The 26,486-nt window shown below is 37.9% G+C and overlaps 2 protein-coding genes across 3 annotated transcripts in view; one reads left to right on the top strand and one right to left on the bottom strand.

The window, feature by feature from the left end:
* The window catches only part of LOC131306370 (disease resistance protein At4g27190-like), a 29,345-nt gene extending 24,594 nt beyond the window's left edge, over positions 1–4,751 (top strand). Inside the window, exon 3 of the mRNA XM_058332571.1 lies at positions 2,505–4,751. Coding sequence (XP_058188554.1) covers positions 2,505–4,711 — 2,207 coding nt within the window. The 3' untranslated portion in view covers positions 4,712–4,751. The remainder of the gene's footprint in view (positions 1–2,504) is intronic.
* A 12,095-nt stretch (positions 4,752–16,846) lies between these two features.
* On the bottom strand, positions 16,847–24,591 carry LOC131306373 (uncharacterized). Of its 2 annotated transcripts, none has more exons than XM_058332577.1 (5): positions 24,006–24,591; positions 22,057–22,317; positions 21,579–21,701; positions 19,856–20,324; positions 16,847–18,763 (listed from the first exon to the last, which is right to left on the bottom strand). In XM_058332577.1, the coding sequence occupies exons 1-5, from the start codon at positions 24,261–24,263 to the stop codon at positions 17,025–17,027; spliced, it is 2,850 nt and encodes a 949-aa protein (XP_058188560.1). In that variant the 5' UTR covers positions 24,264–24,591; the 3' UTR covers positions 16,847–17,024. The 2 variants fall into 2 exon arrangements, with proteins under 2 accessions (XP_058188560.1, XP_058188561.1); XM_058332578.1 differs by lacking the exon at positions 24,006–24,591 and adding an exon at positions 22,475–22,572.
* Positions 24,592–26,486: the final 1,895 nt, after the last annotated feature.

The raw sequence follows: 26,486 nt of genomic DNA, 5'->3' as shown, positions 1-26,486 counted from the left end.
TGAGGCGGCCTATTTGGCAGAGGTAAATGGGGGCTGGATATGGCCATTACCCGGATGTAGAAATCCGGATGCTCTTACTATTAGGTTTGTTTTACCCCTTGGATCCGGATATGTTATCCCCTGATTTCTTTGTCACCTTGGAGCCTTGGAGGGGGATAAATTTTAGACAACCCCTTGACGTGTCCAAAACATATCCGACTATAGATTCCCCTTTCTCTCTCCCTCCGGCTGTGTACAAAAGATGGTGATGGTGAATTATGTGGGCCAACGGAAAATCAACGGGATTAACCTATTTGAAACTCCTTGAAATCATTTCAATGCAAGAATTGATTTTCAAACTCCTCAAAATCTTTTCAATTCCGTCGTCGATTTTCCATTTGGTTTGGATAGAAATTGGGTTTCAATAGAAGTTAGGGTTTATTAATGGATTTCGATGGGACACCGCCGAAGAGAGAGAAGGACCGCGATGGATTTATAGATTTTTTTGTTCACGTTAAATTAGCAAAGAAACGTAAATTGAAGGAAAAATCTCTTCCTTCCCCTGAAAAAGACTTGGACAAGGCTTACAAAGTAGCCTGGAATTTCACGGACTGGGGGAGCTGAAGGGACAGCAGCGTGCTGTCCCGGCCGAGCGGGTCTCGCTCCGATGATCAGAAATGTTCACTTATGAAATTCGTAGAGCTCGTCGAGTAAAACAAATATGCAAAAAATCAACTTGATCTGATATCATTAGTACGTACACTTATGAAATTCTCACAATTATAACAATCATGTAGGTATTAAACTCATTTGATCTAGATTGAATAACGCAGTTCAAGATCACGCTGGCACTATTGTCTGGATCACAATATTTCCCCTTTGAGGTAGACCGTAGATCATCCCTATTTCGAAAAAGAAGTTACGACCTTTACCACACCTATGTTGTCCGTAGATGTTTCTCTCCAAAAAATTTCTACCTACCAGTGACTCGAGGACATGGTTATCTGGTAAAAAGACCCACTTGTCATACTTTTAATTAGCAGTAGTCCTTTCACTCGGACCCGGGGGTGCAGTAGTGCACTTCCCACACTACACGTGTAGTGCGGCCATTCTGGCCGTCCATCTCGGTAATGGACGGCTCGGATTTTCATTCAAACAATGGACGAGTAGGATTTGAAGAATCTCGAATTATATCCAACCATTCATTGCCAAGATTGATGGTCTGTGTGCGCGTCCGTGTGCGTCCTATAGGATGTCTTGCAGGGCCTTGCACTAGAGGACTCCGCAATCCCTTTCACTCTTCCAAAGTTCTTGCATTGCTCAGACTTTGTTGCGCATAACTTCCTTGACCTATGTTATTGGTGCTATTTCTACGATTTTAGTTTTAGAATGTATTTCTTTCTTTCTTGATCTTACGATTAAGTTCCCAATAATTGACCGAAAGCTCCTACTTGATTAGTAAGAAACACATTTTTTACTTGTATTTTCCACAACAGGCCATGTAGACCGAAAACCATACCAATTTCTAGGAACACATTCCAACTAGTTCGCAAATAGTAGAAATTTGTATTATAAGGGAAGTACTAGTAACTAACCGGAACGTGGAAGTACTGAATAAACTCACAAAGGAAAAATGACAAATATCCTTGATCACGAGACTTATAAATATCACTGTAACAAGAACCATAATAACAACTCTTGGTAGAGATAAGTGGATTGATCAAATAACTGTATTCTAAAGAGAGTTACGTGGGATCAGGTTCTGAGTTGCATGATGCCAGACCCCGTAGCTATAGTTTCAGCAGGCGTTGCTTTGGCATCAGCAGCAGGAACAGGAGTGCAGGCTTGGTATCAAAGGAGGCAAGTGTTATGGGATCAACGAAAGGAGAAAGGCTTTCTCTCCGGCAATGTGGAGGAGATTATTGTTGATTTAAACAAGGCAGTTCGAAAGCTAGGTTGCATAAGGAAGGACTTTGAGAATGAAGTACAGAGAAATAAGATGAAGGCACCATCGGAAACGTACTTGGAATGGGTCCGCTTGGTGGTGGAGATTGACAAGCAAGTAGCAGAAAAAAGAGTCATATACGACAGACGAAGGAAAGAAGAGGCATTTTTCCGGTCTTCCTCTTACGAGGATTTCAGAAAAGCTTTTAAAAAGATGTACGATAAAGTAAAGAGTCTTGGGGAAGAAAGCAATCAACTCGTAGATAAAATGTTTGTTGATCTGTCACCCAAACCTATTGTGAACAAAGAGGGACTAGATAACGATTTTGTGGCACATGAAAGGCAAATCAAGGAGATTTTAGACTTGTTGGGAAGTTCCAAGGTCAAGAAAATAGGTATCCTCGGGACGGCAGGAATTGGGAAAACAACCATAATGCACAACTTGAATAAACATGAAGAGGTTGCCAAAACTTTTGAAATAGTCATTTGGCTCAAAGTATCGACAGAAGGGAGCAGGAAAAATATGACCAAGGAGCATCTCCTACAGGCCATTGTGGAAAGATTGGAATTAAATATAAGAGGTTCTAGCAAAGCAGATGAAATTACCTCTAGCAATGCGCATGAAGTTGCCAAAAGAATATTAATAGAATTGCAGGACAAGAAGTTCTTGCTACTTTTGGATGATGTCAAAGAATGTCTCAATTTATCCAAAATTGGGATTCCTGAGAGCAACATTGGTAGCAAGATAGTACTGACGACTAGGTTGCATCGTGTTTGTCGCCCAATGGTTGAGCGGATAATTAAGGTGACTTATTTATCACTAGACGAGGCATGGAAGATGTTTCAAGATGTTCTAAAAAGTTCTGGAGTTCTTGAAGATCCAGAAATTCGGAAAATTGCATGGCGAGTGTGCAACGAATGCAGCGGGCTTCCACTGTTGATACAAAAAGTAGCAAGTACATTCAAATTTAAAGATAATCGTACTGCTTGGAGGGATGGATTGAATAATTGGAGGAAGTGGCCTGAAAAAGACCGCGAAGGCATTAAGGAAGTGTATAATTTGTTGAAATTTTGTTACGATGACTTGGATGATGAGCAGCGTCAGAAATGCTTTCTTTATGGTGCATTGTATCCGGAAGGCCATGGGATAAACGCAGATTATTTGTTGGAGTGTTGGGCAGCTGAAAATCTCCTTGGCGATAATGATAGCATAACAACGGAGTTGCTCAAATGTGGGCATCATGTATTGAGTCACCTTAAGTATGTGTCATTACTTGAAAATGGTGAGAGTGAGAATCAAGTTACAATGCACAAATTCATCCGACACTTGGCATTATATATAGCAGAAGATGTTCCTGATTGTAAATACATGGTGGAAACGAGCAAAGGATTAAGAGAGCCCCCAAAAGTGGAATCCTGGACCGAGAAGAACAGAATCTCCTTTGGTGACAATAAATTGAAGCAATTACCGGCTTCCCCCAATTGCAGTAAACTTTCCACACTCTTCCTACAGAAAAATTCGAGCCTGGAGAAAATCCCGCCGACATTCTTCGAGAACATGACAGAACTTCGAATTTTAGATGTATCTCACACAGGAATCAAGGGGTTACCTTCATCACTTTCATTTTCGAAAAGTCTCAAAGTCCTATATCTAAATAACTGCACAAACTTGGTGGAGCTTCCTTCTCACGTTGTGGCTGCACTTACGCGTCTTGAAGCACTTGATATTGTGGGGAGTGGAGTCAATGCTATACCGTCTCAGATTGAGGAGTTGACCGAGTTAAGGCGATTGCGGGTATCCTTCTCGAAGTTTGGAAATGAAAATGCCGCTCAAGAGGTAAATTTCAACTACAAGATCATTTCAAAGCTTTCTAGATTGGAAGAATTGGTCATTGATGTGAAATCATCTGAAAATTGGTCCAATGATGTCGTAGAGAATATTGTAAATGAAGTGGCTACATTGCAAGAGTTTAAGTCTTTGAAGTTTTGCTTTTCTGATAAGGTCGTAGATGTCATCGAGGTTTTTGGGTCTCAAAATCTCCGTATCCGTGTTCCTGACGCCACAATCCTTCTTAGTTTCATTAAAGGGAGTTTATGGATAAATGTCCATGACATCGAAAACTTTGAGTTCTATATTGGTTGCATAAAGTCGGAACATCCTCAACTCCCCAACTTCCACGAGTATGTGAAGTATGTCAAGTATTGTGAAATTGAAGGTAGAAACTTTCCTATTCTCGAGGTCCTTGCCGAAGCTGCTGCTTTTGAATTGGTCGATAACAACAACATCAAGCAGCTATCGGACTCAGAACTCACAAACATGAAGGGTATCCAAAGTTGTCTGATTGAAGGTTGTGATGCAATTGAAACCATCGTGGGTACCTCAAACAGTGTGGTACTACCAAGCTTAGAGCACTTGTTCATAAAGAATCTACCAAAGTTGGGAAGCATTTTGAAGGGCCCACTTCAACCTGGAAGCCTAACCAAATTAAAGAGACTAGTTCTGACCGGCTGTCAAACTTTGGTCAAGGTGTTTCCTCCTGGCTCGATCCAATACCTTTGCGAAATCCAATACTTGGAAATCGAGAAGTGCGATGAAATTGAAGAAGTAATTTCCGAATCTGACGCTCGTGGAAATCTGCGTGTATTACCGAAGCTGAAGAAAATGGTTCTCCAAGACATGAGAAAACTAAGGTGCATTTGTGCCATTGAGACTTTGGAGTGGCCATCCTTGGAGGAGTTGAAGATACTTAATTGTCCAGGGTTGTCAATATTGCCTGGCTTTGCATAATCAAGGGGACAGAACGACTTCAGAAATTATGAAAGCTCAGGTAATGTTACATTTTTAAAATGTCATGGTATTAATTGTTGTTTCAAAAGCAATTTCTTGAAAGATCTTTCGTATAGCTCGTTTGTTTGTCTGATAACTCAAAAAAAAAAAAAGGTGGTTCAACTTGTTTTGGAGAGATTTTTCAGTGCCGGATGGATATATCCCACGTGGTACCCGCTCGGCACATTCGGGCCGTCCAATACACTTTTGGACGGTTCAGATTAAAACTCTCTCTCTCCTCTCATCCCAACACTTTCTCTCTCCTTTTTCTCTCTCAAAATTTGAGTCGTTCAAAAACGCAATGAACTGCTCGGATGCGCCGAACAGACACCACGTGATACCCACCTGGCAATGAAAATTTTTCCTGCTATTTTGCATCTCTCCACGGTCAAAGGGAGCTCTTTCATTTTGAGAGAACAAATTCACAACCAACCAAATCTCCCCAAGTGAGATTGGAACCTACGACCAATCAGTCCCTCTTCCTCCCCACCACCACCTACCTTACATGAGTGTCTAGAGCGGGTATATATTTAAGTTTCAATTTTAATGTAATTCACATATCAAGGACACTGCAAAATGAGAAAAAATTCTTTCCACCACGTATTGCGGGTCCCGACGTGTATTTTTTTCAATAATCTGAATCGTTCATTTTGTAGGGCTTGCATACTAATACATTCACACAAAAAATCATATTTATCAGATATTGATAGGTATATTAAAAATTAAATCTTAGTTTATAAAATAGACGGCTATGGATACTTTAACTTTAAAGTTATCTACCATCAATTTTTTAAACCAAACATCAATTTTTTATATACCTATTCATGTCCGACAAAGCTGATTTTTTGTGAAGATATACTACTTTGAGAGTTCTATAAGATGAACGGTTCAAATTACTATAATATATGAATGGTGGGGCCCACAATTGATGGTGAGTTTTCCACCTAAGGTAGATGTAATTTACACTCCAAAAAATATTCCTCTTCCTCTGTGGATTTCCATAACTTTCTAGCGTAAAAGATGATGTTTAAAAGATGCCATAAATTTTTGTGCCTGATATGGGAGTTTTTTTTTTTATATATAGTTTTGTGGTTAAAAAATAAATAAAAATCCCCAGTTTGGGTGGCAACTTTTCGGGTATCCAAAAATGCTTCCTGGGTGAATTTCCGGCCGCCAGCAATTAACTTGATCGGCAAACCTTGATGACTCCTAGCTCCTCTTCCAGCCACCTCCTCCGGGGACTGTCCACCTTCCGACCACTACCTCCAATGATCCATTCAACGACTGCCCTTGTTACATCCTGACTTTTATTTTTCCTAATAATTACTACTATTTCCGTGTAATATAATTTGACATGGTGCCGTGTAATATAATTACGATCGGCATTTTTATGGTTTTGGACTTTTGACGGTATAATAAGTCTAATTAGTTTTAGTAATTAGCTTTTTACCGTGTTTGTTTTTTTTGCCACTATTGTATACATCAGTGGAGTAATCAAGAGTGAATAATCAAAATTTGTCACATCAAATTTTAGTTATCTATTTAGAAATTGTTAAAGTTAACAATGTCAAGTCACACGTTATTTATTTTTTGCCCATAATCAAAATGAGTTGGCAAAATTTAAATCTAACGGTCAGTTTTTTTCTTCTCAATCCAATGATCTACATTGAATGGCATTCTAGTAAAATAAGTGAAAGTGGAGGGCATTTGTTAAAATTTATAAATTGATCAATATTATTAAATGCACAACCGCCAAAGTGGAAAGTAAGTTTCACCTACCAATAAAATATTTGCTTTATAAAGAGTGAGTTTCACTTTCTCATAATAGTTGTACTTGATTGAGAAAATGTTGAGACCATTAAATTTGGTTATTGGCAAAAGGTTGCTAGTTTTGATTATCCAATTGGCCAAATTTGATCTGTTGTTAAGAAGTTGCTAAGTTTAGTTATTACAATGTGAGCATTTCTCTTTCTTTTACAAAAATGCTAGAGGCACATCAGTGTGCCACACCCCTCTCACATACATGTGGGGTCCACTGAAACGGGCCCCACCTGTATGTGAGAGGAGTGTGGCTGAGATGTGACACAACTGATGTGCCACTAGCACCTCTCTCTTTTTTATCACACATTAACAATATTTTAGTTTTGATTATTACATTGTGGATGCTCTTAGTTAGTGGGAGAATTAGTAAATTAGTTCATAGGAGTTCAGAAATTATCCATGATAATGTTTGAATATCACATGCTGTGATCACCATTAAGATTTTTATATTTCTTTTAGTACATCTTGTATGCTGAATTATGATAATGCGGAATTTATTCTATTCACTGCTTTAGAACTTTATTAAACAATACATGTTTTTCATTCATTGAGCTTTCTGACGAAGTTTTATCCAATATCTTTTTCAGGCAAGTCTGAGAGTTACATAAGGACTTTTGGTGGCATTTCGGAGATTTCTTATGTTTAACCTCCTTAAGGTGTCTCATCCTAATTTAGTTTTTTATTATTTATTGCTTCCATATTGAAACATTTGGTTAGTATTTGGACTGTTTTCAATATTGATGGTTCATCGATCGGTATTGTTTAGTTCATGGGATGGTTGTGTCTCATTTTTTTACTGAACCTTTTTGGCTGGAGTACGTTGTTCGTAATAAAAAGATTATTGGTTGCTTAGTAATCTATATATAGCTTTGGTGTTTGATTTAATTTTTGCTTTGGTGTTTGATTTAATTTTTTTTAAGGATGCGTGTCTTACGAGTTCGGGTCTTGTTATTCATGACCAATCACTAACCTTTTTGGTATGTGACAGCCCCCACCTCCAGCCACCACCTTTACAGCCCCTTTGGATGGTGAAAAATGGTGTGATAAAAAAGGGGAGAAGCCAGTCAAAATATTTTATTTTTGTACTTTTTTCTCAATTTCTCACCAAAATAGTCAATCCAAATGAATGATTTGACTAGAAATCAAAATCCTTCCTTTTCTTTTCTCTTAAAATCACTCCATCCAAAGGGACTGTTAATGACCCTTGGATAACTTCTCTGACCACCTACATTTCTTTTCCTTAAGCAACAACCCCCTCGCTTGATTCCGAAACAAGTTTTTAAACGTGCGCACGGAGCATTTTTTTTTTTTTCTTCAATTATCAACAGAAACAAAAAAGAAGTAAAAACGTGTTTACTGAAAACAGATAACTGCAGGAAGCTTTACCAAATACGCGCGGTTTTCTGAAAATTCTTCATAAAATTTGGAACTTAAACAGCGGACAAATAGAGGAGTCTTCCTGTTTTATCTCATTCTGCCGACTAACTCAGACCGTCATATGTTTATAGATCACGCAATGATGCTGCTCTTTGAAGAAAAGAAAGTCTTGGGAGCTTTTGAGAATTTTGGCTTCAATGGATCCTTTCTGCCCTCGCGCTTTTGCCCAAAATAGTTGAAATATTCTGTTGGCATTGAGTTTCCAACTTGTTTGGATGTTGTTAGATAAATATAACCAGAGTGCGAAAGCGGGTGGTTCGGGTTACCTTGCGAACTTTAACCGAACCGGACCTTGGTGTAGATGGATTATGAACTCTCGATCATGTACCAAATCAGCAACAAATTCCTGCGATGGAGTGATACTACGAGGATCGAGTATCACCCTCTATTCCACGGTTCAAAAGCTCAGATTGCTCTTTAATGGTAGAGAGAGAACTACGAAGAGAGAGAGAGTTTTCCAAAACTCTATTTCATTTTTGTATATCTCATGTATATTCTTGTGTGTGTTCTTTATGAACATCTTGCAGGAAATACATAGAGAGATGCTTTAGAAGTCTTCGACCCCGTTTGTTAATCTCTTTCGGCCTTGGGAATGGACTGATAATCCCAAGGGATTACTAATTCTTTGTTTGTTTTCACAATGAAGATGTGGACTATTAGTCCCATGAGCATGTGAATCCCCTCATCAACGGGTATTACCAATACATTGGGGGACTTGGTATTAACAATCCAATCCCCTCTTTGCCAATGCACAAATACGAAAATAGTCTTCACCAATCCCATCTCCTTACCAATCATATCCCATGTGAAGGGCAAAAACGGAAATGTATACTATCAATCCAATCTTACACTACAAGAAAAAGTATGTTTAGTGACGAAAAAGTGGCGACAAAATTTAATTTCGTCGCTAAACGAGTATATTTGGCGACAAAAAAATAAATTCGTCACTGTTTTGATAACTTCCTTGACGAAATTATTTTGTCACCAATTATAACTATTTGGTGACGAAAAAGATATTTTTGTCACCAAAGGCTCCTATTTGGCGACGAAATAAAATTTTCGTCACCAAAAGAATAAAAAAGGAGACGAAATTATTTTTTGTCACCAAAGATAACTATTCGGTGACGGAAAAAATATTTTGTCGCCAAATGAACCAATTTGGTGACGAAAAATATTTTCGTCTTCTTTTTACGTTTTCAGTGACGAAAAATTTATCCTTTGGTGACGAAATTTATGAATTACGCTTTGTCACCAAGTATATTTCGGGCATAACTCTTTGCTCAGAACTCCGATTGAGATAATATAAATTGGGTTTGAACAATAACATAAAGAGCTACGACTTTCATGTTTATTAAAATTGCTAATTTTAATGTTTAATAGTTCAAAATGGCTTTCAAAATATATTTTAATGTTCAATGTATGTGTTATATATTAGATATTTCAAACATATGCTGAAAAGTTTGTGTGGTGTAGTTGGTTAAAGCATGCGTGCAAAACGTAGGAGACTCGGGTTCGAAACCCCGCAGGAGCAAAAAAGTGAGATTTTTTTCACATATAAGAATGTCTTTCGTGACGAAAAATTTCGTCACCAATGGGTCACCTTTGACGAGCCAAAGGGAATAATTTGTGACGAAATTTTTTGTCATCAAAAAAGCACAATAGGTGACGAAGAAAATTTCGTCTCCAAGTCATTTTTTCGTGACGAAATTTTTCGTCACCAAAAGGCACTATAGGTGACGAAAAATAGATTTCGTCACAAGGTAGGAATCCTCGACAACCTTTAGTTGACAAATTTTTTTTCGTCACCTATATTATTTATGACGAAAAACATACAATTTGCGGCGATTTTCATTCGTCACCCAATGCAATTTTTCTTGTAGTGTTATCCCATGTGAAACAAACATGATATTAATAATCATATTATCTAATTCCATCTCAAACAAACATACTCTTCACAAATCCTATCTCCTCACCAATCCCTTCTCATTACCAATCTCAATCCTAATTTTAATCATATCTCCTTGCGAATCCCACCTCTCTAATACTTTTATCAAACGAGGCCTAATCCAAAGAGATTAGAATTACTTCAACTTCTCCTATCATATCTCCAAAATGAGATAGAACTCTCTAATATATGGGTCACCAGGTCATGCCCACATGAGCGACCCGATTTGGTCCCAGACCGGCCCCAAATTCCAACAGATGTGGTCGTAGTAAGTGTTGAGTTATTCCTATTTGAGCTCTTGTATTTCCTTCTCTGCTGCCTGCAATTTCACATGTATAAGCTTTTAACATGGAAGTAGCTGAACTATTTATTGTCTTCTACTACTTCTGTCTCAAAATATTTGTTCGGTCCGCAAAACGAGGACTAAAAAATAATGCTTTTCTTTCAAGAAAAAATTCAAAACTTTTTTCATAAATTAAAAGAACTCCTAGATATCTAGTGAATTGTTAAAAAATTTTAGATTTTTATTGCAAAAATTATATTATTTTTATGTCCTCATTTTGCGGACCGGACAAACATTTGGAAGTATTTGTATGGTGTAATATGGGCCCTCCTCAGGCATATTCCTCATTTTGCTGCTCCATGCCAACAGCCTATCGGGTATCACTAGCCGAGCCACTTCCCCTCCTAATACCATGTTCTTATGTGTAGGCCATCCACAGTGGTATAATCAAAAAAGAATAATCAAAAGTTGACACATCAGCTTTTGATTATTCAATTAAGAGTTTGCTAAGCTTAACAATGTTAAGCTTCACTATGGCCACTTCTAGTCTATAATCAAAATATGGGATCCATTACAATTTCATTCTCTCTCCTCCCTGTTTCCCGTCATTCACTTTCCTCCATTTACGTTTTTTATGAGTTAAAATATATCGATTCCCTCTCTTAATTTTGAAAATAAAATCGGTGACTTCCTTCCCTCCTATTATGATTTTTTTCTTTTTCTTTTTTCGGGGGTGGGTAGTAGAAACAGGAAAGAAGAGTGAAACACCTTAATCCGGTGACGATGGATTGAATTGTAGATGATCGAGAGATATGAGTTTCACTTTTGGAGGAAAAGAAAGAGAAATAGTTTGTTGGCGAAGTGAAAAAGATATAGAGTAGTGAAAAAGCTTGGCTACATAAAATTTTTATTTTTCAATTTTATTTTTTTAACCAAAAAAAAAAAAAAAGAGTGGGCGAAGATGGGAAGAAGAAAATACTAGTTGAAACACGTGTGTATACAAATTTTGAAACTAGTTAACTTATGTGGTGTAGGATCCACAAATTTTGATTATTGAAAAAGGTTGTTAGTTTTGATTATCCAAAGCCCAAAATTTGATTATTTCTAAGGATGTTGCTAAGTTTGATTATACCATTGTGAGTAATCTTTTGCACCAATATTGTTAACTTTAAAAACAATTGGCATTTGATTATACCACTGTGGATGGCCTTATGTGTTAGTGTGTTACTTGAGAATAATTTTGTTTACCCTACATCAAAGGGGTGAACATTACCTCCATGTGTAGGGTCCACAGAATCAATACTATTTTTTATAATAATGAGTTACTCCAGTTTGCATGTAGTGGAACACACACAATTTCTACAAATTACAAGAAGGGTAATGTTCACTCTCTTTATAGAATGGTGAACAAAATTATTCTTGTGTGACTCACCCATTCACCACTGGAAATACCAGTACTAGCTCTAGAAATTTGGAGCAGAGGGTTCAAAACTTACCATAATTTTACTAACTCTATAAACCAGCAATACATACACAAATTCTCATAGACCAGTTAGTATAAATAGTGTATATGGTAAAAAAATTAATGCCATTCCAAAAATATTGTCCACCATGCAAATTGAGAACTTAAAAATAATTTACACTTGTCAAAAAATTCAAACTTTTTCTAAGTCCTTGTATTGTGTGGTGGACTGTCTTTTGAAAATGGAGAGAGTAAATCTTACATTTATCTTGGAAAGGTTTTCATAATAAGAGCAAGTGTTGAACTGGCGTATTAATCTATTAGTATCTCTCCTGAAAGAAATTATGGCAAATAGGTTAGGACAGAATTGTTGAAGATATCCTCTCCTTATTTTGTCCCTAATATTAATATGATATGACGAGATTTTCTATTGTAGTCCTAGATTCAAAGAAATTGTTCGAGTTAATAGGGTTTTGGAGCAAAGCTGAATTTCTTATAAACTTTTCCATAATTATATAAGCTAAACTAACAAAAAAGTTAATGTAGTCTATGTCATGAATTCTAAGGCCTTGTTCTCCTTTTGTTAACCTTTTGAGGTTTTTTCTTGTTTTGTCTTTATTTGAATTTTTTCCGCGTCTGTTAGTATTGTGTCAAACTTTTGTAGATTATTGAAACGTCTCGATAAGAGGAATCGAAAAATGCAATTTTTTTTACTTTTATCCAAGTATTTTTGAAAATATCCAAGATAAATCTCCAAAAGTCGCCATTTTCAAGAGTTTGGTGGGAAGCTTACGTTACTTGACATGCACAAGACCGGATATACTATTCGGAGTTGGATTTGTAAGCCGATTCATGGAGGAACCAACCACGACGCACTTAAAAACGACTATGAGGATTCTCCGCTACAGCAAAGGTACACTTGATTTCGGCCTATTTTATTCATCATCTAACAACTTTCAACTTGTTGGATTTAGCGACAGCGATTGAGCCTGAGACTTAGATGATCGAAAGAGCATAACCGGCTTCTTATTTTATATGGGTGACACGACATTCACTTAGATTTCAAAAAAGGAACTGATTGTAACCCTTTTCACTTGTGAAGATATTTGTAGACTATCAATCAGTGATAGCATTAGTCAAGAATGCGATCTTCCATGATCATAGCAAGGTTCAATTGACATTTGCAAAGTCATAACATCAAATTGCCAACATTCTCACCAAGCCACTCAAGCATGAAGTTTTCTTCAAACTAGGAACCCTCCTTAAGGTACTAAATCAAGTTAAGGTAGGGTGTTGGATCATAAATAAGATTTAGTTCTTAATCCAATATATTCTGGAAGCCCTAGTCAAGCCCAAGAGATAAGCCCAAATATAGAAGATATTTTTGGAGGAGTCTGAATATCTAGCTTCTAGGAGATCTAGAAGCTCCTTGTCAACATATCTAGAGCACATGAATAAATCTAGAATTCTCTATAAGAAACATCTTGTAAGAAATATTTGTAGACTAGAACCATCCATAGAGTAGTATAAATAGGGGTGAGTTCTAACATTTCTTACAAGGCAAAAATATTTTGAGGTCTATTGTGATACAAATACCCCCCAATACTAAAAATCATCCTCTTCCAACAAAGTGGAAAGCAAGCGTTCTGGAATCCACTAAGGGCAAAAGATATGCTCTTTGGCAAAATTGTGGATGCGATAATTATTGCTTTAAACGAGGCAATTCAGAAACTAAGTTTTATAACATCGCCGTTTGTTCGGCTTTGGTGGCTGCTGTTGGTGGTGGCTCGTGGTTGTGGGCTCTTGGACGGCAGTGGGTTGCGGACTCGGTGGTTTGTGGTGATATGGGGGCGTGGTTGGTGCTGATTTTCTTTAGGGTTTTAGGTGATTTTTTTTTGGGGGCTTTTGGGTTGGGTTGGTTCATTTGCAAGCATTTGATTTTTTTAGGGTTTTCCCCTTGGTTTGTTTAGCCTGCCGGGCCTAATTCAGATTCCTCTGGGTCTTGGGTGGTCAAGCCAGTGTACCTAAGCCCCTATTATCCCTATTATCTCTGTACTTCATGTTATGAGTTAATAAAATCTATTTTTGTTGAGCGAAAAAAAGAGAGAAAGATTTGAGCATGTAGAATCGAGAAATAAGAGAGAGGTGCCATCGCAAGAGTACTTGGAATGGATTGGCGCGGTAGTGGATATTGACAAGAAAGTGGGGGGGGGGGGGGGGGGGAAAAGCCGAATATGACAAACAAAGCAAAGAAAAGGCATTTTTCCGGTCTTCCTCGTATGTGGATTTCGGAGAACCTTTCAAAAAGATTTACAAGAAAGTAAAGAGACTTGGGGAAGAAAGCAATCAACTCCAAGATAAAATGTTTTTCATCCGCCACCCAAACCTGTTATAAATAAAGAGGGAACAGACAACGATTTTGTGGCACATGAAAAGCTGATCAAGGAGATTCTGGACTTGCTGGAAAGTTCCAAGGTCAAAAAAATAGGTATCCTCAGGAAGGTGGGCATTGGGAAAACAACCATGATGCCCAACTTGAATAAACATGAAGGAGTTGCCAAAACTTTTGAAATAGTCATTTGGTTCGAAGTATCAACGAAGGGGAGCAGAGAAAATATGACCGCTAAATATAGGAGGTTCTAGCAATGTGGATGAAGTTACCTCTAGCAATGCGCATGAAGTTGCTGAAAGAATATAATGGAGTTGCAGGGCAAGAAGTACTGGCTACGTTTTCTAAGTTCTTATTCTTGTATTGTGCAGTGGACTATCTTTTGAAAATGGAGGGAATACTTGGAAAGGTTTTCATAGTTTTCATAATTTGAGTTAGTGTTGAATCGGTGTATTTGTAACGACCCGCTCCATCTTTGTACAATATTGTCCGCTTTGGGCGCCCAAAAGCCCATAGACTTCCCAGTAGGTCACCCATCCCTGGACTACCCCAGGATGAACACGCTTAACTGTGAAGTTTCTATACGCTTTGGCCCGCCCTCACGACTTTAAAAGGCCTTGTACAAGTAGAAGGGATCTTTTCTTATAAACCATACTTGCCCCCTCCCGTCCGAAAGGAGCCTGCCATCCTGCAGTACCGCCGGCCGTCGGAAAGCGGGGTGTCACAGTATTAATCTACTAATATATTGTCAAAAAAATTACAAATAGGTTAGGACGGACCTTGTTGAAGAGATCCTCTCCTTATTTTGTCCCTAATATTAAGATGATATGATGAGATTTTCTATCATAATCCTAGAATAATAAATAAATAAAATTGTTCACGTTTTTTTTTTTTTTGATAGGCAAAAAAATTTATTCAAAAAAGAAAAAAAAAACTGTTTGGAAAAGTCCAAACACTCCGAAACGGGCCAAGCCCCAAAAATACAAGAAGTCAACATATGGGCCTGACCCAAACAAGCTCAGCCCAAAAATAAGAGCGCCTGCCAACACCACACCCTAAACCCTACACAGACAAAACAGCCGCCGCTATCGAAAAATACAGCACCACCACCGCAACCTAAAACCCACCACCACCACCAAACCCACCACACCCCCTCCTCCACCACTCAAACCAACGCGGAAACAGAACCACCATACTCCTAAAACATGATTGAACCTTCCAAAATAAAGTTAATGATGTTTTCAACAAGTATGAGATATTTGTACAAAACACTATATAGTATATAAAACAACTTGAGAAGCCTTTGAGCTTGAGTTAGCAGGCACTAAAAACCCTGTCCATCCTAGGCCTGTCAATGGACCGGATTCGATCCGGATCCGATAACATCGATCCGATAATCCGATAATCCGGATCCGGTAATTCAATACGGATCCGGGTCGGATCCGGGTCGGATCGGATTAAATTCGTTATCAATCCGAATCCGAACTTTATTTTTTTTTTAAATTTTAATTTTTTTAAAAAAAATAGTAAAATTTTTATTTTGAAAAAAAAAATGTTTAAGAAGTTGTATTTTTATTTTTATTTTTTATTTTAATTTTTTTAATTTTTTTTTCTGAAAATAATTTTTTTTTGAAAAAAAAATTGTATTTTTTTGAAAAAAATATTTTTTTTTGGCTAAAATTTTTGAAGTAAAAAAAGTTTCCGGATCGGATTCGGATTTTCGGATCGGATCCGGATTTTTCGGATTCGGATCCGGATTCTCACTATCGGATTTGAGTCTTATCGGATCCGGATCGTATTGTGTCTTATCGGATTCGGATCCGGATCCGGATCTGTCGGATCGGATCGGATCCGGCCCATTGACAGGCCTAGTCCATCCTCTGGCAAGTCTTTTAGTTGAGAGATCCCGGTGCCATGGGGATTCCTACTTAATTATTCACGAGAATGCGTTATTTTTCTATTCAAAAGTAGGCTTGGCAACCCAAATAAAATTAATTATATATCATTCCACTGGATGTCAATTTTCTCATGCTCTCTCCGTTCCTAAAGTCGTGCAATTTTCATACAAAAAGTAAAGTACTTTCGGGCGTAATCTTGTAGATTTCTTGACACCGAATTAAATATCTCAATGAGTTCTTTAATTTGGTGTTAATAAATTTAAAATGCTATCAGCACCAAATCAAAGGGGTATGCAAAAAAATCCGCCAACCCACTAAATCAACCTACACAAAAAAATCCGCCAACCCACTAAACCGACCTACACTGGCACTTGCCATTGGAGAGTTCGAACCAGTTGGGTTGGGCAGGTGATAAGCTGTTAGGTGACAGATTGGGATGGTTGCGAGTTAAATTTTTATAATGTTCATAAAAATACCATACACGTTGCTGTGAACTTTTAAAATCTAGTTTAGTTTTACTTTTAAAATTGCTCTCTAATAGTAGTACTCCACTTTTTTGTTGAACACTCACGTTCAATCATCCAAAGAATTATTCATTGATGTTTAAATGACCTTGTTAATCATCTTCTCTCTTTTTTGGCTATCTTATTCAGAATTCCTTTTTTTCTCTTAAAATTTGCCACCCTCCCCAAACAAGCCAATTTTCAATGCAACTGTCATTTGCAATACCTCTCTCTCATGGGGTGAGACCCACATCATGTATGAGGGCATTACGAATAATTGTTGTATTGAAACTTTTTCCTCCCAACCTGCCTTAATCCGGCTCAAAACCCGAAACCCTTCAAGTTTTGAGACTGCGTATTGCTTTCAGTTGAAATAATATTTGACCCGCCAAGTACGGGTTGGGTGGATGAAGACAACCATCCAAAGGTTTGACACTAAAGATTCAACAGACATTGTTGCTGGAAAAAATCCATGAATGCTAAATGAAAACAACCGTCGGGTAGCCTCCAACTTCACCCTGACCATACACAGCAGTCTAGTCTTTTGTTAATTGAGCCATCAGATCCCCGTCCCTTTTCAACGGGATAAAAAGACGAGCCACATAATCTTCATGTTCCGTGCTTAGGTCCGATTCGTACCACTTTAACGCATCCCACCACTCCTTCTCTCCTTTAATTACCTTCAAATCTGTACTCGAAACTTCCATGGTAGAAAGCTTTTCGAGCTTTGGGCAATAAAAGATAACCATCCTCTCTAAATTCGGAGCAATGCATAGGCTACCGGAGATGCTGGCCAGTTCTGGCAGCTCCAGAAGAGAAATCTTCTTCAAGCTCCGGAGAAAAAGGCCTGGCTTTGAGCCGGTACTTTTGAGACTCACGAGGCTGTCAAGTTTTGGACAGTCTTCAACTATAAGCTCTTCCAAGTTTGTGAGATTAATAAGCATGTCGATTGTGAAAAGGCTAGTCAAATTGGGGCATGTATGCAAAGCGAAGGACTTCAGATTGGACAGAGACCCTTTCCCAACCGGCCCTTTCCAAATGCTCTCCATATTCTTCATGTAGCGAATAATCAATCTCTCAAGTGATCCAAGTACATTTGCTTCATCAAAATACTCAAAATCTTCAGACTCACCCCTATCATATTTTCCTCGATTAAACTGTTCAGAGTCGATGATGGACCGAAACTCATTACATTCCATCACCAAGCAAAACTTCACTTGAGTCATATTTTTATGCCCAAACTCTGATAGGCTCTTAGCGGTCCAATGGCGCTGTAGAAAAAAAGCATTGGCATGTTTGAGTACCTCGGTAACTCCATTTGGTATGCTATTTCCATTTAAATACTTCAAGCCTTTATCCAGTTTCTCCCGGTTATTGAATTCCTCTTCAACATTGTGGGGTAAACGGGAAATGAAGTGCTCTTCGTGACGGCCAACTGTAAATCTGAAGTTTGCCAAACCTGGAAATATCAATGTGAGTTCTTCCAATGGTTCAGCAGTGGGTAAATACAATTGCAGAGTTCTCAACTCCTTTAAGCTACACAGATCATCTACAATAGCTTCTACTTCCCACCATTCTCCAAATGGAGTCACATCAATGATTAACTCGATCAAGATTGAAAGATTTGACAAGACCCTCCTCGGAATTACTGTCTGATTTGCATAGCCATAGAATGACACTTTCAAGCACGTCAAATTAACTAGTTTGGCAATCTCCTTTGGTAGACAGAGAATTTCAGTCCCTTCAAGATCAAGCACCTCAAGATTCACGAGTTCTCCAATTTCAGGTGGCAGTTCCATTAGAAGCTCACAGCTTCTCAAAAACAATTTTTGGAGTGCTACTAATCTGGAAATAGATTGTGGCAAAGAGTTTATCTCAGTAGACGACAAATCTAAAACACAGAGGATAGAAAAATGGTGAGAGATTGTTGGAGGAACTTTCAACAGATGACAGTTCGATTCTTCTAATTCTCTTTGGTCTGGAGGAGTTTCCTCCAATTTTCCCAACAAGATCTCCTCCAAGAGTTCCTCATAAAATGACTGTGTGACTTCATTCAACGATCCCTCGTCTTCTGCCTCTCCCATTTCGTTGATCAATTCCCCCATGGACAACACACCTTCTTCCGGGGCATTGCCACTGGTACTCCCACGGCCAAATGTACCTATTGGGGGATCTGAATATTGATGCACTTGCAATTGCAAACGTTCCGAATCTTCCTCTCCCCTCGACTTTGGATCTGGTGCGTATAAATTCTGTTCATCAGGTTTTAGGAAGCCTGAAAACATAAAAATATATAATCATTGTGTGAGAGGCAATCTGCAGATAACCATGATTTTATTGTTACTGAGTAAATCCAGTCTCTGCACATGGTGGAGCGTACAGAGATCACATGTTTTACTGCAAGCAGTAGAACCTACTATAGGGTCAAGATTTTATGTTTCACGAAAATAATACTGACATTTACTCGCAAAAATATATTATTTGTTGCTCTTCTTAAAAGCATGATTGTTCAAATTGTTAAATGGACAAAAAATGGAACGAAGTACGCGGCTGGGTATATGGATCAATCCATTGAGGTCCAAAAGGGACAAAGTAACGGGATTTGAAGTGGGCCATGAACACAAAGTTAGTCGTATATGCACATCAAGTTCTTTTAGTAACAATTTCCGGTTTCACGATTGATTTACCACGACTATATAAGAAGCCCCCTCTGAGAGCAGACCATCCTGCGCATTAGATCCGGTCTGTAAACTTTTCATGTAGCCACTATAAACACTCACAATAAATAAGAAAACGAAAACGGACATGTGGCTTTTGAGACTCTAGTCAATACTCGAAACAAATACAAGGCCCACAACATAAATATCTGATGTTCAAACACTTGTACCTGTAAAAGATTTCAAAAAAAAGTGCCAGCCACAAAAAGTCAGCTTTTTGAGCTTTTTCTTGGATATTTCCTTAAAAAATTGGGTAAAAGTCATAATTTTTTACCTTTCCGATTCCTCTTGTCGAGACGGACCAATAAAACATAAAAGTTTGGTGCAAAACTAACAACGCAAAAAAAAAAAATGAACAAGAACAAGACCAAAAAAGTTGTACGAGTAGTCTACAACTTTTAGTTCAGCGGAAACGGGGCCTTTTTATAAAAAAATCATCTGATGGCTATGTTTTCATTTTGGATGTGCAGAAGAATCTAAGAAGGGGGGGGGGGGGGGGGGGGGGGTGGGGGGCGGGAAAAAATTAGCTTCACAAGCCTCTTTTCTTCCGTTCCCTCCATAAATTTAAGATGCAAACAATGCCTTCAGGTTCATAAAATTCTTCATTTATAACCCTAACTGTGTGTATCTCTAGGTTGAGGTAAGTGTACCTTTCATCCTTCTTGAAGTGTCAATGTCTCCCATTTGATCTGAGTGCTTATTTAGGGCAACCAAGTTAGAAGAAGCAGATGACTCAGACCTCCTTTTCTCAGAAAAACTTTCCTCTCCTGACTCCTCCATCACCTGCTTCAAGATCATCACCACCTGACTCATTCTAGGACGATACTTTGGATACTTGTTCAAGCAGGTATCTGCCAACTTGGCAATCTTGCGAGCTGCACTGAGAGAGTATTGATTTTCCAGACGTGCATCAATGATCGTGCTAAATCCCTTACTGTCAGCCGGGTGCAGTTTCACCCATTCTAGAAGCAACTGGTCCAGTGGCAGGTTTCTATCCAGTGCCCGCCTCCCTGCTAGAATCTCGTAAAGCACGACACCAAAACTATATACATCGCACTTGACTGAGAGGTGACCCGTGGAGATGTATTCTGGGGCAATATATCCAATCGTCCCAGTCACCTGACATCAAAAAAATAAGGGGGTCAATAGCAAAAAGTTCTCAACTGAACTACAACAATAATGCATCTACACAAATCATCATGCGAGATTTTGCTTTTCAATCATGAATATCAAGAAGATTATGGGAAGCAAAAAAGATGTAGAACAGAGAATAGAACCCCTAGGAATCCACAAGAATGAGAAAGAGAACCCACACCAATTCGAAAGAAACAATAACCTTTGTTCATTCCATCAACTAAGTAAAACATCTCCTGTAGAGTCCTTTAAGGCCAAAGATTGTACAAACATTATTCCTAAAGTCCTAAAACAAGATAGAATATTATAAAAGTACCCAAAAAACCAAAATCTAGTGAATACACAAGTCCTCATCTAATCTTTCTTGTACCCCATCGCTTCTCCCTGGCTGAGAAGACCTCAACTTCGACCAGCTAGATCCAATTAGCGAACTTCATGATTATCCATTTATTGACTTTATTTTATTTTTGGGGCGGCTGGGTGTCTATGGTCAACAAAATGCAAGAGAAAGTCAAGGGTGCACAAATGTGGCTTGAGATCAATTTTTATACTTTTATCTATTTTTCCATAGGACGGCAGAGATGAGTTGTCGCTGATGGCAGTGGCTGACGATCAGGAGGCTATTGCTTCTCCGCTGTTTGTTGTGGAAGCTCATGAAGCTTTTGTACTGCAGTTTATGGCATTGCAGCGGTTGTTGTGGAGTTGTGTGGTAACTGTGGATCTATGAAAATTAAGGCGGTTCCCATCTGATGTACACAAATCTGTAGCTGCAGGCTCTGGTATAGACCATGATGATGGTGGACCAACTTTGTGGAAGTGATGAGCTAATGATCAATGTAATGATCTGGTGATGACTATTGGATGGTGATCTGTGTGAAAATGTTTGCTCTGTTAAACTGACGTGGGACGAAGATCTCTCCAAGTAATGACATCTCCATACCAAAACTATAAGCAATATTCAATACATCCCACTGACTAATTAAAACATCCCCGTAGAGCATTTCTATAGGCTCTACAAGTTGTAAGAAGTAGATGAAGGATACTTCGTAAAACTCCAAGACAAGCTAAATTCGATACAACTACGAAAGCAAAGCAATCTATTAAATAAAGATCTTGTCTAAGATTTTCAAATACTAAGTTCATAGCGTAATACAGGAGTAAATAAAATAGGTTGACCTGTTATGCTAAGTACAAATGCATGACATTTTCTATGGTCTCATTTGCACACAATCTACTTACACTTGTAGAGACATGATCACAGTCATCAGTAGGGCCTTTCTTAGCGAGTCCACAGTCAGAAAGCTTTGGCTTGAAGTATTCGTCCAAGAGCACATTTGAAGGTTTGAAGTCCCGATATATCACCTTCAAGATTAACACAAGGAAAACTACTTCAACTACTCATACAGTAGCATCTTGCTATCAAGAAAGCAAAACTATAAAGGGCTAACTAGGATTATCAAACATTGGCCAGTGCATGTACACATCTGGTAAGTGGTAACATCAATGTCTACTAATTGGTGCTTTTCAGCAGCGCCTATTACTATGTTCAGTACAATTCTCTGAGCTGAATTACAGGGTCTGGATTATGAACAAAAGTTCACATCCCTCTTAATAGCTAGTTAGAATGATGGCTCATGAAGGTTAGATTATTTGGACTTAAACACTCAAAGAATCCGTAAAATATCATCACTAATGTCTACTGATAACATAAACTGACCTGAATTTCCAGTCCCTCATGCAGATAAGCCAATCCTTGAGCAGCACCGAGAATAATTTCTAATCTTGACGTCCAAGGCAGAGTTGTCGAAGCCTTGTTGAAAAGATGATAATCTAAGCTCCCATTGGGCATGTATTCATATACGAATAGGCGGTGTACCGCTCTTTTCCCAACTACAGAACAGTATCCCAGGAGTTTCACTAGGTTAGGGTGATCAACAACGCCAAGAAGTTGAACTTCAGTCAGCCATTCTCTAGAACCCTACATCCGAAGAAAATCAAACTAGATATAAAACACAGTTTTGGTGAACTTAATAATAATTTCCAAACAACAAAATGAGGACTATGGAGAGGGAATTCACTAATCAATTATGAGTGTAAATAAGGATCTTCAACGAATCAAAAACTTATAGGAATACCGATGTCATCATTCCCTGGGTTCTAGAAGTTCCTGAATCCTGATACATACACTGCATCACTTAATATGCAATTCACCCCACTACTTCCAAAGCTTCAAAAAACATGTAGCCACTAAGATGCCAAAACTATATAACTGCATTGCAACATAAATTTATCAAACAAAATGAATGATTTGATCTTTCCACCCTTAAATGTGCTTCCTGAGATAAATTTCTCGTCAAATGCTCCAACTGAAGGACTAAAAATGGTATTCAAATTACTAGGGTCCAACTTCATTGCACGACCCCTAAAAAATGCATACTTCATGCACCCCAACTTTAAGCTGTTGGATCTCAAACAAATGAACTTTTTTTTTTTTTGGATCTGCCAAACAAATGAACTTGGAACTGATGCTTTTGTGCATTACGAATACCAGTTTGAGCATAACTAAGACCACTTCAGTCATAATTTCATATCCAACACCATTGTGAGCCATAACTGAATACCACTCTTAGTTGCAACCCAACACCCCTTGATTCAAAACTACTTTTATTTGACATTTAGGTGACCTCGCAATACTTCAACTCATAACACCACCACTAAGAGGGTTATCCTGTGTATGATGCTCAAGCTACTGCAAGGCCTGAAGAAGGGTTGGTCTGGTTGGATGGACGCAGCCTTACCTGGCAAGCGAAGGGTGTGTATTTGCGACTCGAACCCGTGACCACTGACCACCTCTTACGGATAAACAACCTATGGTCCACACTAAAAAAGGCGTGCACCATAGAATTCCCACAATAACTAAAGCAAAAAATGGATAAGTGCAAGGCCTAGGAGAGGGCATCCTGTTGTGTCATGTCAATTTGGGGTTTGTGTCAAAACAGTTGTTAACTTAAAAGAGTCATCATGTATATCGACAGTCGACACCATCCCAACCTGCTTAAAACTGTGTCGTGTTCCGGACTTCCGGTTGACACTGTCAAGTCCTTTAGTTAAAAATGTGTAAAAGACATACATAAAATCGCACATGTAACAATGGTATACATGGACAACCTGTTAATCCATAACAAAAATTAGCATGCTTTCAAACCATCACAATTACACGAAAAAAATAATCAACAAGAACTTTAGCCAACAATAGCAAAATCATAGGCATATAATTGGCGCCGCCACATTGTGCCATGTCGTATCGTGTTCAAGTCATGCCATTCCTAGTTAACGACATGGAAAGTTAAACGGTTATCTGTGTCCTTATCGAGTTACGTGAGTCCAACCCGTATACATTCACAATCAATATACGTGTTGTGTCATATTTATACTCCTGCCAAAAAGTAGCTGATCCAAACCCTCTAACTGCGTGTTGGGTCGTTGTTGTCGCATTAACGAGTCGTGTCGGCAATTCCCACCCCTAATAGCAGCAAGTAATATGATGCTATACAATTCAAATTACCGCAAACAAAAATTAGAAAAACAATCAACGCGTAAATCAAAATTATCCAAGAATTTTGAACCAAATAAGAAACTAGAAAAAAAAAATGTACTCGAAATTACCAGCTCGCCAGTAAACCTTTTAATTGCAACCGCTGTTGGGACACCCTCCTTCCCCTTTGGATGCCTAATCGTAGCCTTATATACACTGCCAAATCCACCTTCCCCGACTTTTAGCGAGCTATTGAAATTATCAGTTGCAGTTTTGAGCTCTGAGTAAGAGAACACTCTCAAATTGTGCTCCTTGGCTATGACAACTTCCTCGGAGGATTTCGCTTTCCGGGATTCGGGTTTTTCCTTGAAAGGAAAGAAGCAATTCATTTTCTCTTCCTTCTTCAACTATTACTACTAATTTCTCAAAAGGGTTGGAAAGGAAACCCAGGACGGAAAACGAGGGAATCGAGGAGAAAGAGTCAGGTACGGAAGAACAAATTGGTTTTTGTAGAAATGAAAATTACTAGTCTGCACTGACCCATCTTGGCATCTTCTTCCCCTTCATCCGGTCAGAAAATCGGTTCTATGCCATACCTAACGCCATTGAACGCGACTGTATATGTTGCACCCACGCTGTAGAATTTGGACCAATGCTCCGCAATTTTGGAACACAACTCGCTGTTCGATATGGGTCCACTCACATGGAACCGCTCAGAACACAATTACGAACATGAATTTAAAGCTAGGGCGCCGCTATTCGAAACCCTTTATTTTCTTTCGTAGCCATTATATTTCGCTAAATGGTTGTTGAAAATCATAAATAACATTTTGGTAAATTGCTGTTGAAAATAAGATTATATTTCGGTAACTACATGTCGAAAATATGTTCAACTTTCGGTAAACAACTGCCGAACATGCATTTTCGGTAAACATCTGTTGAAAAAAATATTATATTTCGGTAATTGGATGCTGAAAATATATCTCAATTTCGGTAACTAACTGTCGAGTATAATTGAAATTTTTTAACGGGCTATGGGAGTAAATAGAGGACTGCAAATAGCAGCGCCCTAAAGCTATTCGCTAAGGGATTTTTTTACTTTTTTTTTTCTTAGTTTATCTTTATTCAAAAAAAATTCACATCCGTTAGTTTTAAGGCTAACTTTTATTGTTTGCCGATTCTTCTCATCAAGACAAAATAAAAAAGTAAAAAATTATAACTTTTGCCCAAAAAAATGTTGGATATTTCAGAAAATATTTTAATAAAAGTCATAATTTCTTATATTTACAATTCGTCTTAACGAGACGAATCAGAAATTACAAAATTTAGGCGCAAAACTAATTATAAGAAATGTGAAAAAAATTGAATAGAGACAAAATAAGAAAAAGTCCAAAAACTTTAGCGAAACTCAACCTAACAGCCCCTTTTGGATGGAGGAGTTTCATGAGAAAATAAAGAAAATGGTTTTGATTTCTTGTGAAATTTCTCATTTGGATCGAGCATTTTGGTGAGAAATAGAGAAAAAAATAAAAATAAAAATTATTTTGATTGGCCCTTCCCTTATCTCATCCAATCTCACCAAACAATGGTGAGATTTGGTTATAGAAGGGTCTCCTTTCTTATCTATCTCTTTCTCACCCTTCAAAGTACTGTTGGAAAGGCTCAACACAATACTTGAGTTTTCATTTTAAAGAAATTTTGTTTATGCTAATACTAGTAATAAGTTATGGACACTGATATAACCAAATTTATGAGTAAATAATGGTACATGCAATTTATTTTACACTATAAGTGAACCGGTGAGCTGAAAATACTCTAAATTTTTCTTCAATTAAATTTTATGATAAAGTTATCACATTTATACACAAATGTGTTTCGCTGGGGGTAAAAAAAACAAACATGCTTCAGAAAAACTTCAAATGTAAATGTACATGGCCAAAACACGAATATATGTTTATGCTAATTAATATATTTTGATAAATAACTCCAAATTTAGTAGGTAATATAATGACTAGTATTAAGCACGCGAAGAAGGATTAATAAATGACTACAGTGATATACGACTTTTTTTAAAACCAACAATGTAAGATTATTGGGAGATAAATAAGTATTTTTTTAAAATTTTGGGCTTATGCAATTTAAATACTGTATGTTAATAAAATTAATGGTCAGGTAATGGAATAGGGTTAAGTAAAATTGAAATACAAATCTCAAGGCCGGGATAGTAATTTCTCATAGGTGAAGGCGATATATGTACATAATGCAAACCTCAGGGGGCTTCGTGAAATTTACACTCGATATAATTTCCTACTCATCCGTGCATATTTTTGGGCGCCGCTATTCGCAGCCCTCTATTTACTCCCGTAGCCCACTAAATTTCGGTAAATGATTGTTGAAAATCATAAATAACATTTCGGTAAATTGCTGTTGAAAACAAGATTATATTTCGGTAACTACATGTCGAAAATATGTTCAACTTTCGAACATGCACTTTCGGTAAACATCTGTTGAAAAAAATATTATATTTCGGTAATTGGACGCTGAAAATATATCTCAATTTCGGTAACTAACTGTCGAGTATAATTGAAAATTTTTAACAGGCTATGGGAGTA

Source organism: Rhododendron vialii, chromosome 11a (assembly GCF_030253575.1).
Source record: "Rhododendron vialii isolate Sample 1 chromosome 11a, ASM3025357v1".
Lineage (NCBI taxonomy): Eukaryota > Viridiplantae > Streptophyta > Magnoliopsida > Ericales > Ericaceae > Rhododendron > Rhododendron vialii.
This window is presented reverse-complemented; position numbering and strand designations above follow the sequence as displayed.

Bases quoted from the DNA above. Each gene is read 5' to 3' on its own strand.
- LOC131306373 (XM_058332577.1), bottom strand. From the start codon at position 24,263: ATGAATTGCTTCTTTCCTTTCAAGGAAAAACCCGAATCCCGGAAAGCG. The intron at 22,318-24,005 runs GTAATTTCGAGT...CTTCGGATGTAG, and splicing joins AAAGGTTTACTGGCGAGCTG to GGTTCTAGAGAATGGCTGAC. The intron at 21,702-22,056 runs GTCAGTTTATGT...TTAATCTTGAAG, and splicing joins ATGAGGGACTGGAAATTCAG to GTGATATATCGGGACTTCAA.